Source organism: Hemicordylus capensis, chromosome 5 (genome assembly GCF_027244095.1).
Source record: "Hemicordylus capensis ecotype Gifberg chromosome 5, rHemCap1.1.pri, whole genome shotgun sequence".
NCBI classification, from domain to species: domain Eukaryota; kingdom Metazoa; phylum Chordata; class Lepidosauria; order Squamata; family Cordylidae; genus Hemicordylus; species Hemicordylus capensis.
In genome coordinates, this window is record NC_069661.1 from 69,022,448 (window position 1) to 69,040,126 (window position 17,679).

The 17,679-nt window shown below is 45.4% G+C and overlaps 1 protein-coding gene across 4 annotated transcripts in view; it reads right to left on the reverse strand.

The window, feature by feature from the left end:
* C5H4orf45 (chromosome 5 C4orf45 homolog) overlaps nt 1–6,350 on the reverse strand; it is a 47,956-nt gene extending 41,606 nt beyond the window's left edge. For 3 of the 4 annotated variants that reach the window (XR_008308455.1, XM_053255216.1, XM_053255215.1), the window contains exons 1-2: nt 6,242–6,350; nt 138–313 (exon numbers count right to left, since the gene is read on the reverse strand). Coding sequence is in view for 2 of the 4 variants with exons in the window: in XM_053255216.1 (XP_053111191.1) it covers nt 138–246 (109 nt within the window). In the remaining 2 variants the exon portion in view is untranslated. The remainder of the gene's footprint in view (nt 1–137; nt 314–6,241) is intronic. The other variant, XR_008308454.1, reaches the window with a different exon arrangement.
* Between the last annotated feature and the right edge of the window lie 11,329 nt (nt 6,351–17,679).

Below are 17,679 nucleotides of genomic sequence, written 5' to 3' on the forward strand. Positions count from 1 at the left end.
TACCTTTTACTGCATACAATGCTGCAGCTTACATAGCAGTGTCACTTCTCACTCTCGACCATTGCTATGATTCATGCTGTTACTCTGGCATCATCTGCTGTAATCCATTTAAGTAATTATGGAATGGTGGCAGTTACCTGTAAATATAATTCTGTTCCCGGGACCTATTGGTGAGGTTCTCAAAGACAAAGTATTTCTTTTTGCCTTGCCCTTGGCAGTCTGGCTACAGCATGGAGTGTCACCCATCCATTAATCCTTGGCAGGCTGACTCCAGTTCTGAGCACTGCGGCAGCTGCCGTTGCTGGTTATGTCTCTAGACGGCACAGACAGGAAGAATGGTAAGCCAGGCAGTTTTGGAGGACACTAGGCTATTAGGTGGCATTTGCTACATTGTGACATATTGTCCTTGTGACCTTGCAAGCCAAGAGGATTCCATTGGTTGCCTGCACTATCCTATCAAGCAGCAAAGGATATAACAAGAGAGTCCACTCTGAAGTGCAGCTGAGCCTCTTTCACATGGGTAGTTTAGAAATAGATTGAACTGGCTCTGAGATTTCCCTTCATGCTCTCAGGCCATGTAGTGGATTTGTAGCTTCACAGTAGAGATCTTCAATGGCTTGCCAGTATTTTGCCTCCTTCAACCTCCAACAATAAAATTAAACTAGCTGACCTGGTGCAGTGCATCTGTGCCCCTAGTTCTCCCTGTCTCTCTCCCCCCTTCTCAACCATTCCCCCATTCTTCAACCATTCTCCCCCTCTCCCTTCAGGCCCAGTTCGTTCTCCCCCGATGACCGGTCTGGCTGCCGCTTTCTTTCCCCACCCAGCGGCTGGCCGGCCTGGCCACCGCTTTCTCTCACTGGCCACACACCTTCCTATCCCCCTCCCCTCACTCAGGAAATCTCACGGGAGCTGCCACGCATGGGATTAGCAATGGGTATGCCTTAGATAGATAGATAGATATGAGTCTCATGTAAAATTATTTCTCATAACTCCTGTAGTGAGATTTTGGCCCTGTGTTTTAGCAGTCTGGCTGAAGGCCTGCACTAAAGCATCCAGGAAATTCCCTTCTAATTAGTGATTGTTTACTATTCAAAAGAGAAACAGTATCCATATTCTGAATATCCATTGGTATCTGTATCCATTGGTATCTGTATCCAGTATTCTGGTATCCATTGGTATGGGGCATTTGCAGCCTAAGGAGGGACTGAAATGAGCCTTTCCTTACTGTAGGGGTTTCAGGGGCGTAACTACCATTAGGCAAGGGGAGGCGGCTGCCTGGGAGCCCCCACGCCTCAAGGGGCCCCCCAGAGGCAAGTCACATGACTCCCCAACACCCGCAGAGCTTTGGTGCCGTGGAAAAGCCAACCCCAAGTTCGGAGCAAAGGCTGCATGCATGCAGCAAAGTCCTTGTCTGCAGAAGCAACTCTGAGCAGGGAGCATTCTTCCCCATGGGAGGGTGGAAGGACGAGTTAAAGCGAGGGAGTGGAGTTTTCTAGAGAAGCTGGCATAATGGGGATGTGAGTGTGAGTGCACTATATACTGTGAAGTGTGTGTGTGTGTGTGTGTGTGTGTGTGTGTATCAGCGAGGGGCCCATTTTAAAATTTTGTCTCTGGGCCCATTCTAGCCTTGTTACGCCCCTGAGGGGTTTCCTTGTGGAATGTGGATGCTCAAGGCCTTTGTGTGCCTGAGGCAGGGTGCCAAACACTGCCCCCTTTTGAGTTTCCTCCCCCCTGCACTGAAAAGCAGGGCCCCTGGAATTACCTCTGGGATTGAAAAACAACCCTAATTTTCTCCTTCCCTAGAATGCAGGGTGATGACTGGATGATCTTGCCTTGCAGTCAGGAGCTGGTTTGGGTTACCTTAGAGTCTTATTCAGCTCTGATTGTGACATTCTGCATCAAGCCCACTTTCAGTGTAAGTTTGTTTGCTCTTGCCAAGCACAGCATTGAAATCTAATGTCTTTCCTCCAAAGCTGAGTGTTATCTGTTTAACACCTCTGGTAAGCCAGAGACACTTAGGGACTTGAAGCTATGCATTCTCCACATTTAGAACTCTGTTCTCCACATTTAGGACTGCAGCAGCTGCTTGCTAGTGAGTTGATCTCTCTCCCCCCACCCACCCGCCATCCCACTTCGAACTGTGAGCTTAGGATGCTGGCTGAAATGTGCATTCCGGCATGCCAGGCGGTCTGCTTCTGCACTGATCAGCTGATTTAAACAGGAATAGACTATTCTGAGTGAGAATGACCTTCCTTGTCAGCAAGGGCATGCAAGTGTATGTGTATAAAGTGATGATACTCTTGGCAGAAGTTTCCTTCAGTCAGGGGTGTAGCAAGGTTGGAGTGGGCCCCGAGACAAGATTTTAAAATGCGCCCCCCTCACTGAAGCTCAGCTCATGAAGTACAGAAATCTTAAATGAGGTTCAATAGTGGTAACAAAAAACATATATATATATATACACACACACACCTATGTGCCACAATAGAACATCATCCTAAATTATTTTTTTAAAGGTTTTGTAAATTGTGGACGATGCAAGTCATTTAATGGTGCTAGAGAAAGACATGCTGTTCTGGTAGCTCTAGGTCTTAACACACCCACATCGATTTCGGAGGACGAATACAACTGAAGGAAGCCTGGGAGGGTGCGCGGCTGGGGGAGTCAGTCATTTGACTTGCCTCTGGGGGGCCTCCCAAGGCACTGGGCCCCCAGACAACTGTCTCCCCTTGCCCTATTATAGTTACGCCCCTGCCTTCAGTGAAATGGATTTGCCTTCTCTTTGAGAATTACAATCACTTTCATTGTTTTGCAAGCACAATTTAGCTTGCAATTTGAGGGCCAACAATTTGAGGGCCAATTTATATAACCATATTGGCATGGTGAATGTGTGGGCTGAGTGTATATGGACTGAGTTTACCACACAGTGAAGAATAAGATATTGTATTATATTCCCAGCTAACAACTCAGCCAATATTTGCCAAGCTGCTGCTGTTCAACCCCCTTTTGGTATCTTTGGGGCAATATGACAAACAGGGAAGTAGTTCTGAACTGGGAACAGTGTTATTTTAAAAATAGGTAGGCCATTACTATGTAGGAGAGGAAATCTGGTCTTGTGGTAGCAGGCATGGCTTGCCCCATAGCTAAGCAGGGTCTGCCCTGGTTGCATCCGAATGGGAGACTTAATGTGTGAGCACTGCAAGATATTCCCCTCAGGGGATGAAGCCGCTCTGGGAAGAGCAGAAGGTTTCAAGTTACCTCCCTAACTTCTCCAAGATAGGACAAGATTTATTTATTTATTTTAAAATAGGACAAGATTTTTTTTTTTTAACAACGAACTACCAAAGCATACAGTACATTACCAAAGCACAATTATATGCAAAGTGGTTGTTTGTACATCATATATCTACAAAGATTTACAAACAAAGATTTGGTAACCCACAAGGTTATAACACGGTGGCGGGGGGGGGGATTACAAGGCACATCAGGTAATCGGGGGGGGGGGGGGTTTACGTCCAACGTCCATTTCTACAATTTGCCCCATTGCTGTTTACAAGAGATACACTTCTTGTCTTTTTGCACATAACCATACAAACCTTTCCAGAAGAGATTTACTGTCTCATCTGCATGAACCTCTTGGTCACGTCTTCCCTCCCTATTCCTATGCAGGTGCATTGCATAAATGATATACAGGTTTACTAACCTGATTACGAGAAGGGGGAACGTTCCAGTTCCCTAGTATGAGGGCACCCGTTCCATCCTGTTTCCTTGAAGGTTTCTTTCTGGGACCTCGAAAAGCGGTTCTATCGCTCAAACCCAAGGTTAGGTCTTCCCAAGTCTGTTTTTCCAAATCAGGCCACTCTAACAACTTGCTTACTCTCTGCCACACTCTTTTGGCTACCACACACTCTTCTAAGAAATGTGAGTGGGTTTCCCTGAATGGGAAGGGCTGAGAGAGATTCCTGCCTGCAACCTTGGAGAAGCTGCTGCCAGTCTGTGTAAACAATACTGAGCTAGATAGACCAATGGTCTGACAGTATATGGTAGCTTCCTATGTTCCTGTACTTCATGTGCTGAATTCAACTTGGATTTATCTAATCTACCTAATCAGCATTGTCAATTTCATTGTGACCCCATCTATGTTGTTAATCCTTACCCATAAAAGCCTTGGGCGTGCGTCCGTGCCGCCCGTGTCTTTTTCGCCCGATCTGGGCATGCGCGGAGCGCATGCCCAGATCGGGCGAAAAAGATACGGCCGCCCAGAGACGGGCGGCCATGTTGGACCAGGCGGTGGCCGCGGCGGAGCGACTGGCTCCGATGGCGGCCGCCGCCGTTACGGCGAGAGGGCCGGGAGGAGCAGAAGCGGCGGGCCAAGGAGAAGCGGCCGCCGCCAACGGCAGGAGGAGAGTGTGGCCGAGGCGGCGGCGGAGCCGCGGCCTCGGCCAAAGGTAGTTGTGGCCGTGGTGGGGCGACTGGCCCCGTTGGCGGCGGCTGCGACGCCACCGAGAGTGCGGGTGAGGCGGTGGCGGGGCGACTAGCCCCGATGGCGGCTGCGGCCTCAGCAAGAGGTGGCAGTAGCTCCCCTTAAGGCTAGCGCCCGTTATTACAACGGGCTAAAAATTACTAGTGGACAATAACACTCTTGAAGTGCAGTTGGGGAAATCCATCACTCTTTGTCTTTCGAATACCAGAATGCCAGGGGACCAGTGAAGTTGATCTCTTTGGTACTTTGCCAGCAGTGTACTCTGGCATAGCTTCAGTTGTGTTTAGTACTTCAAATGTGTAATCTTTTCAAATACTGCTATTAGTTTAATAGAAGGAAATGTGCTAGATGATACTTTTTTTATTGGGACAAAGGGATTTCTTAGATCAGCTAACCAGTCAATCTATCACACAGGAAATGCTGTCAGAAAATATGCTTTGGACAAAATTCATAGAAATGTAAAAATAAGGCTGCTAGGATTTTTAAAAAGCACTTAAGAATCTCATTTATCAACCTTATCAGGGTGTGGTGACCATCTGGACCCATTCTCCCATTTACTGGGAATTTTCCTTTAAGGGCTGCTAAGCTCACTCAGTTAACACCTCACTGCTATAATCTTCACTCTTAGTTAGGAAAAAAAACCCAAATTTATCTGCAGCCTTACCTTGGCTATTATGCTTCACTCTCCCTCCTCATATAACTCTTCCCTACAATCAGGCTCTGTACCGGAACACTGGAAAGTAGTCAGTATAACACTGATTTCTAAAAAGGGATCCAGGGGCGATCCGGGAAATTACAGGCCAGTTATCTTAATGTTTGTTCCAGGTAAATTGATGGAAAGCATTCTCAAGGATAAAATTGTAAAGCACATAGAAGAACAGGCCTTGCTGGGGGAGAACCAGCATGGCTTCTGCAAAGGGAAATCTTGCCTCACCAACCTTTTGGAGTTCTTTGAGAGTGTCAACAGGTGTGTGGATAAAGGTGATCCAGTTGACATAGTATATCTGGACTTCCAAAAAGCTTTTTGACAAAATACCTCTTCAAAGACTCTTGAGAAAACTTAGCAGTCATGGGATTGTGGAATGTGCTCCCTGCTGAGATACGATCCTCCTCATCTCTGGCAATTTTCAAAAAACACCTGAAAACTCATCTTTTCACCCAAGCTTTCTCAGCTTCCTATTATTATTTTTTTTTTAGGTTTTTAGGTTGACATCATTTACTAATCCAGATGGAAACATCCCTGTTTGACCGGCTTGTGGTCACTCGCAAGACTTGGTGCCTTTCAGTCCCAATAAAATGTTATTGGGAGATAGCATGCAAAGAGGTTCAGCAGCTAATTGTGTGAATCTAAGGTACCCTATAATATGTAGGTAGCTGATATCTATATGTGGTTTCCTAAGACCTTCTAAATATGATTACTCTTAGCAATTATCAAGCTAGTTCCCATGATTACCCTTAGCATAGCACAATGCACAAACAAGCTTCAAGGCAGCGAGGGGTGAGTCTTCCCCTCTGGCCAAGCAGCAGGAGCAGCCCAATGCACCATGCTGCTTGCACGATGCATTGTGGGACACTTGGCAATCCATCTTTCTTGCCCCTCACTCCCATTCACTGCTTGGCTCACCACAGTGCTGATCATGTCGGGTTATGGAGCCCATGTGCAGTGGAGCCCAGAAGAAGTAGTGTGAGGGAAGGCAGGTAGGCTCCTGGCTTCCCCCCAGCCATGAGAATGAACACTTTATATAATCATAAACGTCTTACCAACTGTCTCTTATAACCTCTTCTGTCACTAACTGTCCCTTGTAAACTCCACCACATCCCTCTCACTCTAAGCAACCTTCTGTCACTCCAACTGTCACTCTCCCCTCTGAACATTCCATCCCACTCTACCAATCCTGCCTGAGAATGCAAGCTCCTCCTATATTTATTTAAATTGTATGCAATATTAATCCATTTTATAATCTTTTCAGTTAGTCCCTGGGCTCTTGCAACATGGAGCAGCAACACGGAGCCACGGAAGCTTCTAACCAAGCTTCCTAAAACAAGCAGAGAATTCCCTCTGCAGATGCTCAGCAGCAGCAGGGTTTGTTTGCCAGGGAGTTATTTGCACATGGCTTCATGCTGTGGGGTAAATGTTGAGCGAAGCCACTTTGAATTACAGCATTGAGGGGAGCAGATCCCTCCCCTCTGCTTTTGATGCAAGTTCACAGGACATGCCTCTGTGTTTTCCTTCTAGCCAATGGGGCGGGGGGGGGGAGATTACTAAAGAGCTACTTCTGCATTTCTAAAGAGAGTATCCCTCTTATCATGCTAATGATTCTACATCAGTGCATTTCCCTACTTGCTCTGGCGTAGCTTAAAACCAGCATTTTAAAAACCTGGAAATAACTCGAGGTAAGCTAGAATTCACAAGACAAAGCCCAATTTGTGTGTGGAATTTTCCAATGATCTCAAAGCGACTTCGGGGTAAGTTTGACTGTTGAGTCAATACTCTCTTCTGAAGGAGATTCAGGGTAGAAGCCCTGTGTGCAAAGCCTCCTGCCGGTGGCTTCTTTGGCCCTCCTTCCACCATTCACCCAATCCATGGCTGTTTCTCAGCTTTTCTGTGCTGTGCCTCTTGCAACAAACTAAAAATAAACCACCAGGACCAAGTCAGATACAATGCAATGGTGAATTCAACTGCAATTAAAGGCAAATAAACCCACTACAAACTTTGGTTCCAAAGCTCTGTCTGTTTGGTCAAAGTAAGCCACAGTTAAATTAGGGAGGCAAATTCAGATGGAAAAACAAACACAGAACATTCTAATTCAATTGAGCTTCCGTATAGCATCTGAAAGTGCCCTGTGAGTGCTATCCATTTCTTTACAAGCACTATTTATATAACTTTGACATAAATTAACATTAACACCATATTAACCCCCATGTGGTCTATTTCATCACACTGGGCAACATCATAGGGCTGCTCTACTTTTGGAGGATTTCTCCCCCTGCCTCAACTAAACGAGACCATTCTCATGCCAAATTAGTCATAATTCACCATGAGCAGAACTAGGGCTGCCAAAACTGTGGCTTATACTCATGGCAAATGATTCAGCTATGCCATTTCAACAAGTATTATTAAATCTAGTTGGGAGGGAGGAAAAGGCTCCTCCTGACCACAAGTACTATGCTCCTCTGAACTGTGCTAGTTTTCTTGAAAATGATTCCTTTATTTCACATGTTATTTACCACTTTATTTTATCACTTGAAATTGTAAACATAGAGGCAACCTGCAATGTATTGCAATTATTATAGCTTCCCCACTTGCACTTACCTTGGGGAATTCTCCCCGTCTTACCAGATAACATCAAAAGGAGCATAAAAAGACTATAACACAGAAGAGACCAAATAATAGTATGATTACATTATGGAATGACAGTGACTCATCCCTTCATGAAAGGATGTAGCCAGTACATTCAGAAATTGTTTTATATTACTCTTATAAGCCACAAATTCTTTCAGTTTTCAGTTACTGGCCAGTGACACTAGAACTTCACATCCCTCTATCTGTTGCTGTAGAACCACTTTCATAGCCAAAGATAATGAAAACCTTCCTATGGAATTCCCCCTTCTAGCTCCTATTTCCAACTTCCTTATCTGTGTCATTATTAACTGCCACCAACCATACCACAGACCATGTTTCTTAACTGAGAACTGCCTTCAAAAGGAGATCATTTTGTAGTAATTCAACAAAAGTGTTGTCCCTTTCAATCATGCTGCTTTCTTGCATCAGTAGCCTCCTTGTGTTGTTTGTTGGTTCCACAGCACGTCTTTGTTATATTCTCTCCACTGGAATATTAATTTCAAAACAAGCTGAATGTGACAGCACCTATAATGAACACTGCATTTCTATGGTCTTGTCAGTTTCCCTTCATCTTTGCAAACCTATCTGTGCTTGTTCTGCTCACATGTTTTCAAATTATTTTGGATTTGTGTACACTGCTTGAATGTATTATTATACAGAAAGGCAGTTTATAAAGAGCATGAACTAAAACAAAATATATTTGACTTGATAGATACTGGACTGGGCTGTGATCCAATCTTACTGTAATAGAACACTGTAATCCATTTTCAAATGACCTGTAGACATCAGGATGTGTTTCTGCAAGTTGGCTCATGTTTGAAGATATAATGACTTAGTGTAGTTGCTGTGACTGCACTAAGTGCATGACTTTGCTGTGACCAAAGACAGCATTTGAGAGACAGCATTCAAGTGTAGCTTCTGGAGTACCATTTGTTCAGCCTTTATAAAGAAGTGTGAGATGGCTACCAAGTTCATACCCTAAAGCCAGAGTTCTGTTTTTCTAAATTTCACAAAGGTTGTTTTTCCGTCATGAAAAATATCATGTAGTTTCATTAACATTATCAATGGAACTGCAAAATAGTGTTCAATGGCATCCTTTTATCAGCTTTGGCTGATACACCAGCTGCTTCCATTTCTTGAGATAAATGACCTCAGATCAGTAGTACATTGGCTGGTCACCTCCAGTCTTGACTACTGCAATGCACTCTATGTGGGGCTGCCTTCGTACGTAATCTGTAAACTGCAGTTGGTCCAGAATTCAGCAGCCAGGTTGGTCTGTGGGTCATCTCAGAGACACCATATCACTACAATCTTAAAAGATCTACATTGGTTGGTGATAAGTTTCCAGGCAAAATACAAGGTTTTGGTTATAACCTATAAAGCCCTAAACAGCTTGGGCCCTGGGTATGTAAGAGAATGTCTTCTTTGCTATGAACCACACTGCCCATTGAGATCATCTGGAGAGCTTTGTCTGGTGGCTGCTCGGGAACGGGCCTTCTCCTTTGGTGCCCTGAGGCTTTGAAATGCACTTCCTGCTGAAATAAGAGCCTCCTCATCTCTTACAACTTTTAAAAAGGCGGTCAAGGCACATTTGTTCACCCAGGCTTTTCATTAGATATTGTTTTAATTGTGTTTTTAATAGTTCAAATGTTTTAAATTTTAATTGTTGTAATGCTTTAATCTTTTTGTTGTTTTGTTGTTAACTGTCCAGAGACTTGCGTTTTGGGTGGTATACAAATGTGTTAATTACTAATAATAATGCATTGCTGACATACAATGCAAGGATGCACTGGTGTAGCAAGAGAGCAGCCTAACAGATCTTGCCAGAAAACTGCACTGGCAATTTTGTCATGCCCTCTTTCCCCAGGAGGCACTTTGTGCTACCCAAAAATATGTTCCTGAGGGCTACAGACTCTCAGGGACATATCCATATTCCAGTCCCAGTAGGGGTGTGCATAGAACTGCTCCAGGCGGTTTGGTCTGAATTTGAACTGAACTGCCGGTCCACAAGCCCGTTCCGGTCATGTACTAGAACCAAGTCAAACCAGTTTGGCCTGGTTCATCCTGGTTCTGCATGCTTACAACAGAGGATTTGGTAAGAATTCTCCTTTACCAAGGGGGAATGCTATGGGGTTAAAAAGGGTGGGTGGTAGGTCACCTGATGTGCCAGGGGAGCACCTTATGCACTGGCACCTCAGCAGCGGTGGGCCAGTGGCAATACTCCCAGGCCCCACCGGTGTTCCCTCAGGCCCCACTGGTGCTCCCCCCTGCATTAGCATGGGCTGGCAGGGGCCCAGTTCAGGCCTCTACACATGTGTGGAGGCCATTTGCATAATCATTCAAACTTGCTTGGTGATGCAAATGGCCTCGGTGCATGCGTGGCGATCACTCTAATGGCCTCTGCGGGCCAGCCTCAGCCAGCCCATGCTGGTGGGGGGAGCACCAGTGGGGCCTAGGGGAGCTGCCATCCCCTCCAAGGAGCTGCCCTGGTGCATAAAGTGATCTCCTGCCTGCCCCCCACCCACCCTTTTCAACCTCATACAGTTCCCTCTTTGCTTGTAATGGGGAGTCCTTACCCGATTCTCCTTTGCAAGCAAGGCTGAACCAGCTCCATCCCAACCATGCCCACATATTCCCAAGGCCCAGTCCTCATTTTATCAGCTATGTAATTACATTGTGTCTCTTTGAGAGGGTATTCTGGGTAAAACAAGCAAACATGGTGGCTGTCGGAATACTGGCTGCTGCAACTCCTGTGAATCTGGTCATGGCAAAGGGGTGAGAAGACAAGCTGCATTTCACCTGCTTATCTTATATATATATATATATATATTTATTTATTTATTTATTTATTTATTTATTTATTTATTTATTTATTTATTTATTTTATTACATTTATGTCCCGCTACTCCTCCGAGGAGCTCAGAGCAGTGTACATGCTTATTTTTATCCTCACAACAACCCTGTGAGATCAGCAACATAAAGGTAGGAGGCAGAAAATCCAGCTACTGTTGCTCGTGAGAACTCATGGGAAGCCCTCCAGTTCAGTCCACTCATATGTGGGTAGCCGGACTTTTTAACCTTGACTTTTACTGAGGTCAGACGGAAACAGCAGCTGCCCTACTTTGGAGTTTTTGTGTTGAATTTGGTGGTTAGTCTCTAGCAGCCAGTGGCCATGTTTATCATAGATTGCTACAGATAGAGCGGCCAAGCAGAGGAGAGCTGCTGTTGTACTGATGGCTGCCTCTCTACTGTGAGCAATATGCATTATGGGATACATCCTTTGATCCTGGAGGACCCAGCTCTCTTTTCCAGGAACAGAGCCTGCAGCTGCTGCAATTGTCTGGGTGGTGAGTTTGCAGAGCCAAGTGGAGGCACTGTTCATCTGTGGGGATCTTTCTTAGGAAAGTAGATCCAGTAGATGTTCAATCTGGCCACTGTGATCAATTTGCTTGTATCTTTGCTGATAAAGTCACCCGACTTTGGCTAGAGTTGGACTCTACTTATATAGGATCAGATCAGATAGAGGAGATTCCGCTCTGTGACATTACATGGGACACCTTTGAGTTGGTCAAAGACATGGACACAATTCTTTTGGGTATGGATGCGGCAATATGTTGCTTGGACCCTTGCCCCTCCTGGCTGGTTAGAACAGCCGGTGGGAATATAAATTCTTGGCTATGGGAGTTGGTTAACTCCTCGTTACGTGAGGGTTTCATGCCAGCAGCCCTTATAGAGGTGATAGTTTGCCCTCACTTGAAGAAACCCTCCCGGGACCCTGTGGTCCTTGACAACTATAGACTGATCTCCAACCTCCCTTTTTTAGCAAAGGTGTTAGAGAGGGTTATATGTGCCCAGCTCGAGAGGGTCTTAGAAGAAACTAGTTATCTTAGTTCTTATCAGTCGGGCTTCAGGCCTCGGCATAGCACAGACACAGCACTGGTCACTCTGGTAGATGACCTTCTTCGGGACCTTGATGAGGGTAGCGTCCCTCTCTTGGTCCTTTTAGATCTCTCAGTGGCTTTTGACACTATTGATCATGCTATCCTTCTTGACCGCTTGAGTGGGTTGAGTATCGGAGGCACTGTCTTACAGTGGTTCTGTTCTTACCTTAGCGGGCGTGTCCAGTCAGTATGCATTGAGGACAGATGCTCTGACCCATGGCCAGAGTCTTTATGGAGTTCCCCAGGGTTCAGTTCTTGCCCCTGTCCTTTTTAACATCTATATGAAGCCGCTGGGTCAGGTCATTTCCCAGTTTGGGGTGAGATTTCATCAATATGCAGATGATACTCAGCTGTATATTGCCATCCCAGACCATTTTGGGGACGCTGTTTCTGTGCTTACTCGATGCCTGGAAGCTATTAAGATCTGGATGAATCAAAGCAAGCTCAGACTGAATCCCACTAAGACTGAATTACTTTTATTCAGCCCTCGTAACGGCCTACAGCTGGATGTGAACCTTGTTTTAGATGGGGTGGCGCTGCCCTCAAAAGAGCTTGTTCATGATTTGGGGGTCCTTTTGGACTCGTACCTCCTGCTTGAGCAGCAGGTGGAAGCTGCAGCCAGAAGTGCTTTTGCCCAGCTTCATCTGATTCGCCAATTACGCCCTTACCTTGATCGGCAGGCATTAATGACAGTGACCCATGCCCTTGTTATCTCCCGTTTAGATTATTGTAATGCTCTCGATCTAGGGTTACCTTTGAGGACGATCGGGAAGCTGCAGCAGGTCCAGAAGGCAGCAGCTTGTCTAATCATGGGTGCCACAAAATATGACAGGGTAACACCTCTCCTACAGTCATTGCACTGGTTGCCTACTCACTTCTGAGCTCAATTTAAGGTCCTGGTTCTGACCTTCAAAGCCTTGTGGGGCCTACAGACCTACCTCTCCCATCCAGTTACATCCCGTCCGGTTAGATAATCTCAGATGGCCCATCTGTTGGTCCCTGATTTCTGAGATGTTCGGGGCTCTAGGACCCGTGAAAGGGCCTTTTTGGTTGCTGCCCCGCTCCTTTGGAACTCTCTCCCCCTACAGATCCGCCTAGCCCCTTCCTTACCAATCTTCAAATTGCTATTGAAGTCTTTTCTTTTTCGCCAGACTTTTGCCCTGTAGTTCATTTTTCTGTTCTTTGGTAGTTACTTTAGTTTTTAATTTAGAATGTAATTTTTAATGTTGCCTGTTTCCATGTTGTTGTGCTCTGCCTGGAGTCTTCGGAGTAGGCGGTATATTAAATGTCTCAAATAAATAAATCTGGCTAAGTGCTCTTCCCTCTCCTAAACCAGTCTCAGATGGTCATGTGAAGGACTTTAAATGTATTAGAATTAATAGCCAACATTCAGACTAACCATGTGTCAATGGAAGAAAGGAAGCAAGGGAAATTTTTTGTGGGAAGCCCCAGAGGGATGCAGAGGGAAGTGGGGGATCAGTGAATATTGTACCTCCTTTGTTGCCTGCATGGAACTTTCTTCCATGCACACATTTTAGTCTAGATGTCAGTCACTGTTTGATGCTATCCATCTTGAATATTTTGCCTAGCAACTTCTTCTCAAATTTTTGAGAGAACACCCAAGCACCACTCCTTTTATACCCATAAAAGGTATCAACAGCTGTCCAACTTTTGTCTCCATAAAATGGTCACATAACCTAGGTTGTCACAACTCTAAAATGTATTCCATGCACCAAATCACTGGGAAGAAATCAGAAACAAAGCACTCTATTTATGACTCATTTGTATGACAGCTTTGAAGTGGTTTGGCTGCACATTCTAGTTAACTACTTCACACTTAGGGCAGTTCCACATAATATGTTTGCCTCATGTAATAATGTGTGGCTATCATACATTTGTGCACATGCATCTGGGAACACTGGCACAATCAAAATGCCAAGACCATATATTTGGAGTTTAAATAGGTGGTTTGAGATCCACACAAAACATGTTTGCTGTGTCAAACTTGAGTGAAATGCTGATATTTCCCCATAACAATCATAATGTGCAGAGCAGCCTTTATTTTCGTTAATTGGAAAGACAATGGTTTTTCCACTTAAGCAACACTGCTAAAGTATATATGTAGGTACCCTACGGATTTCAAGGGGACTTGATTGGTTGAAAGAGCTGCTTCACAACAAACATATGCTTATTTTATTTTGTACGTGATAGTTGAGTGGCAGTGGGCCAGGGGAGGCAAGCCATTTCTTTTCTTAAACAGGGGCTGTTGCTGTTGTCTTTACATGTCAGTGCATACTACACCTAATCCTGGCTTCCTAACTCATTTTCTGTGACTGATGATACATGCATCAGTCCCATGCACACATCAAGCATTTTGGATGTTTGCCCTGAAAACAAAAAAATTAAAGCTGTCTCAGAATAGGACATAGAACCACCAAAAATAAATTGCTTCCCCCAAACTCAACATACTAAGGTCGTTCACATACTAAGGTCATACAGCAGGGCTGGGGGGTGGGGAGGCAGGATCACTCTTACCTCCCCCCCCCCCCGAGATCCTCTTCCTTCCTTTTGGTTGTGCCACTTGTGTGCCTACACAAGCCACATTGCCCAGAGTGGAACAACCATCTGGATGCCAGGGGAATGCACCCCTGCCTCCAGAAATCCCACAATGCACTGTGTGAGGAGCACAGTGCATTGGGGGATTTCCCCACTGCGAGTGCGCTAGCTGTCCGGCTCTGTGGCTGCTTGGGCTACCTGGCAGTGCAGTGTTGGGATCAGGCCCAATCCTGGTGTTCCACAGGAGCAGCGTAGGGCTGTGTGAGCCTGGGTAGGGCCACTCGTGTGAACAGCCCCTTTATCCCAAAACTAGGTCTTCAAAAAGGCTTAAAACTTTTGGCATACATTCTGACAATAAAGCCTTCGCCAGCCTACATTTTGATGGCAACAAAGTAGCACTTGCATGATTAAAAGCTGTGCTGCTTGAGGCCATGAAAGCTTTTAAAAATGCAGTCCCAGAAATTACCCTGGAAATGAACTGGGGTGAAACAAAAATATCCACTGTATGCTGTTTCAAGCCCTACTGTAGACATCAGCATTTTAATATGTGGCCATTTAATGAGTTCTCTCTTTTGATGCTATAACATGTGTAACTAACTCCAGAGCAGAAGTGGGCGGGCAAGGTGTTGCTTGCTTAAATTCACACATTTCTAACAAGATATTTCACAGAAACTCAGTGTACACACACATGGAAGGAAAGGAGAGGGGAGCGATCGAGCACACACTCATGGCTTGATGTTAATAGTTTGAACTGAGTGTGGTATCATCTAGCGCTGTACATTGCATTGGTTCTGACAGGCTTATGTCCATTCTCTTCTGGCTTTTCAAAGTATATTGGTTAAAAAAAACCTTGGTTGCCCATGCTTATTTTCTTAAAGTGTGATATTATGTGAATGACCACATCCAATCAGAATTTTCAATTTAGTTATGATTTGCAGGGTAGCTCTAGTTCAGTTCATTTGGCCATTTGACTTGCTAAATTCCAATGAGTACAGGACCTGAAAAGCTTACAAAGCTAGTAGAGAGCATTTCAGCCATCACACTTGATTGCAAGCTGTCAGCCTGCACAGAAGAGGCAACCTGGCATTAGTCTGAAGAATGATGTTAATTGAGCAATGAATTTGTACACATCTCTAGCCACAGCTGGAATTAGAAGACTTCGTAATCAGGACTAAAGCTGCAATTCTAAATGTACTTATCTGGGGAAATGTTCCACGAACTCAGTAGGACTTACTTTTGCAGAGGACTGCACAGCAGGATTAGTGAAAGCAAGCTTGTTCAGTGTTTAATTGTACCTTTTGGGTTTTTCACCATCCAGCAACCCCAGGAGAAGGGGGTCACTTTTCTGGGCAAAAGCAAAGGTGAATAGGCAGATGGGCTGGCAGAGGGCACACTATGACAGCTTCTTGGTGGCAGTTGCCAAGACAGGGAGAGCTGTTGGTGGAGTAACCACATTCTTATACAGAGCAACTTGGCTGGGCAGCATCTCTCATCCAGCCCTCATGGCCTGATACTCTCATGAGAGAGCAGTCGGTGGGAGAAAGGGGATTGTCGTCATACACAGTTAGCTATTCTCCCTGACACCTCTGTCTCACAGACAGTTCTCATGAGTTGTGAAGGGCTATCCCCATGGTCTTACACTCTCATGAGTGAGCAGTCCACTCTGGATCACGAGAGTGTAAGACCATGGAGATACCCCTTCTAAAGGAATTCCATTCCATATGAGGAATTCCATTCATACAAGGAATTGCTCCTTTCACTGGAGCAATCCAGATCCTGCTGCCTGGCCCTTCTCATGAGTAAGCCTAGGGACTGCACAGGTACCCCCAAGGGGAAGGAGCTGGGTCCCCCTTCCCCAACATTGTGCAAAAAACAGACCTTGTCCATTTAAGAATCCCTGGTTGTAGCTGCCATTTTTAATCCCAACCCTGGCTATCCCTGCCCTGCCATATGTTTCCATCCCAGCACTCTAATGGGGTTACCCTGCCTGTTGCCATCTTGTGAACAAACTGCCTGGTGTGCTTGTGAACAAACATAGTTATTGCTCCATTTTGGGAGAGCAAATCTCTTACTCCCCATCTCTCCTGATTGCCAGTGAGGCAAGGGACAGAGTTGGAAGATGGCTAACAAGATGACTTTGTCATTTGACAGGCTAACATGCTTGGGATGGGATGTGGTGGCATCCTGTTGTTGGGCAACTGCTTTGTTGGATTGGAGACAGGAGGGGGGGAGCAGGTGCTAAGAGAGCCAGCCAGCAAGAAGCACCACTGGCATGGAGCAGGTGCGATCCTGGGCTGGTCTGCACTGCCATCTCTGTGACTGTAGCTCTAGAAAACAAATGAAACCACAGTTACGGACCATCCATGTTCAGACGTAATAGGAAAACATAGGAAACTGCCATATACTGAGTCAGACCACTGGTCTATCTAGCTCAGTATTGTCTTCACAGACTGGCAGCGGCTTCTCCAAGGTTGCAGGCAGGAATCTCTCTCAGACCTATCTTGGTGAAGCCAGGAAGGGAACTTGAAACCTTCTGCTCTTCCCAGAGCAGCTCCATCCCCTGAGGGGAATATCTTGCAGTGCTCACACATCAAGTCTCCCATTCATATGCAACCAGGGCAGACCCTGCTTAGCTATGGGGACAAGTCATGCCTGCTACCACAAGACCAGCTCTCCTCTCCCACCAAACCTCAGGCTGGGGTGGCAAAACCTAATACAAACCTAAGGTTCAAATTGGAGTTTGGTGAGGCAAACTGCAGTTCGCTTTTGCAGCGAAACCGCAGTTGCATGTCTTTGGATGTAATGAAGTTCCAATGTCTGCCCCATTTAACTGTGGTTTTGTGTTATGTGCAAATGTGGCCTCTGACCACTAACTGTTTCTAAATCTCAGTGCCACATATAAAGTCAAGGCTGAAACAGATACGAAAAAAAAAAACAAAAAACATGGTTCTTTTACATTGCCACACACCTTTTTTTAAAAAAAGTACATAGTAGAACCCCTTACCATTATGATATAGCAACACTGCAGTGTGTGATTTCAACTTGTTGCATGTGCCAACTAGGCTCACCAACTTCTGAAGCCATTCCTGTCACTGTCTCTTAACATCTGCAACTATTAGCTGCAAGCTTTCCGTCCCCCTGGCCAGCCACCATGTACCAAATGAATCCTAGAAATAAATGTGGTTGTTAAGCTGGCAGCATTAATAGCTGGTTGGAAAGTAAGATGTAAAGAACTCCTGCTTGATTGTGGAAGGCCATCAAGACAATGGGCTTTTCTTTCTCCTAATGGCTTTTAAGCATTTCTTTTCTGCCCCACATCTATTCCTTCTGCCCATGGATGATTTTTTTCCTCCTTAATT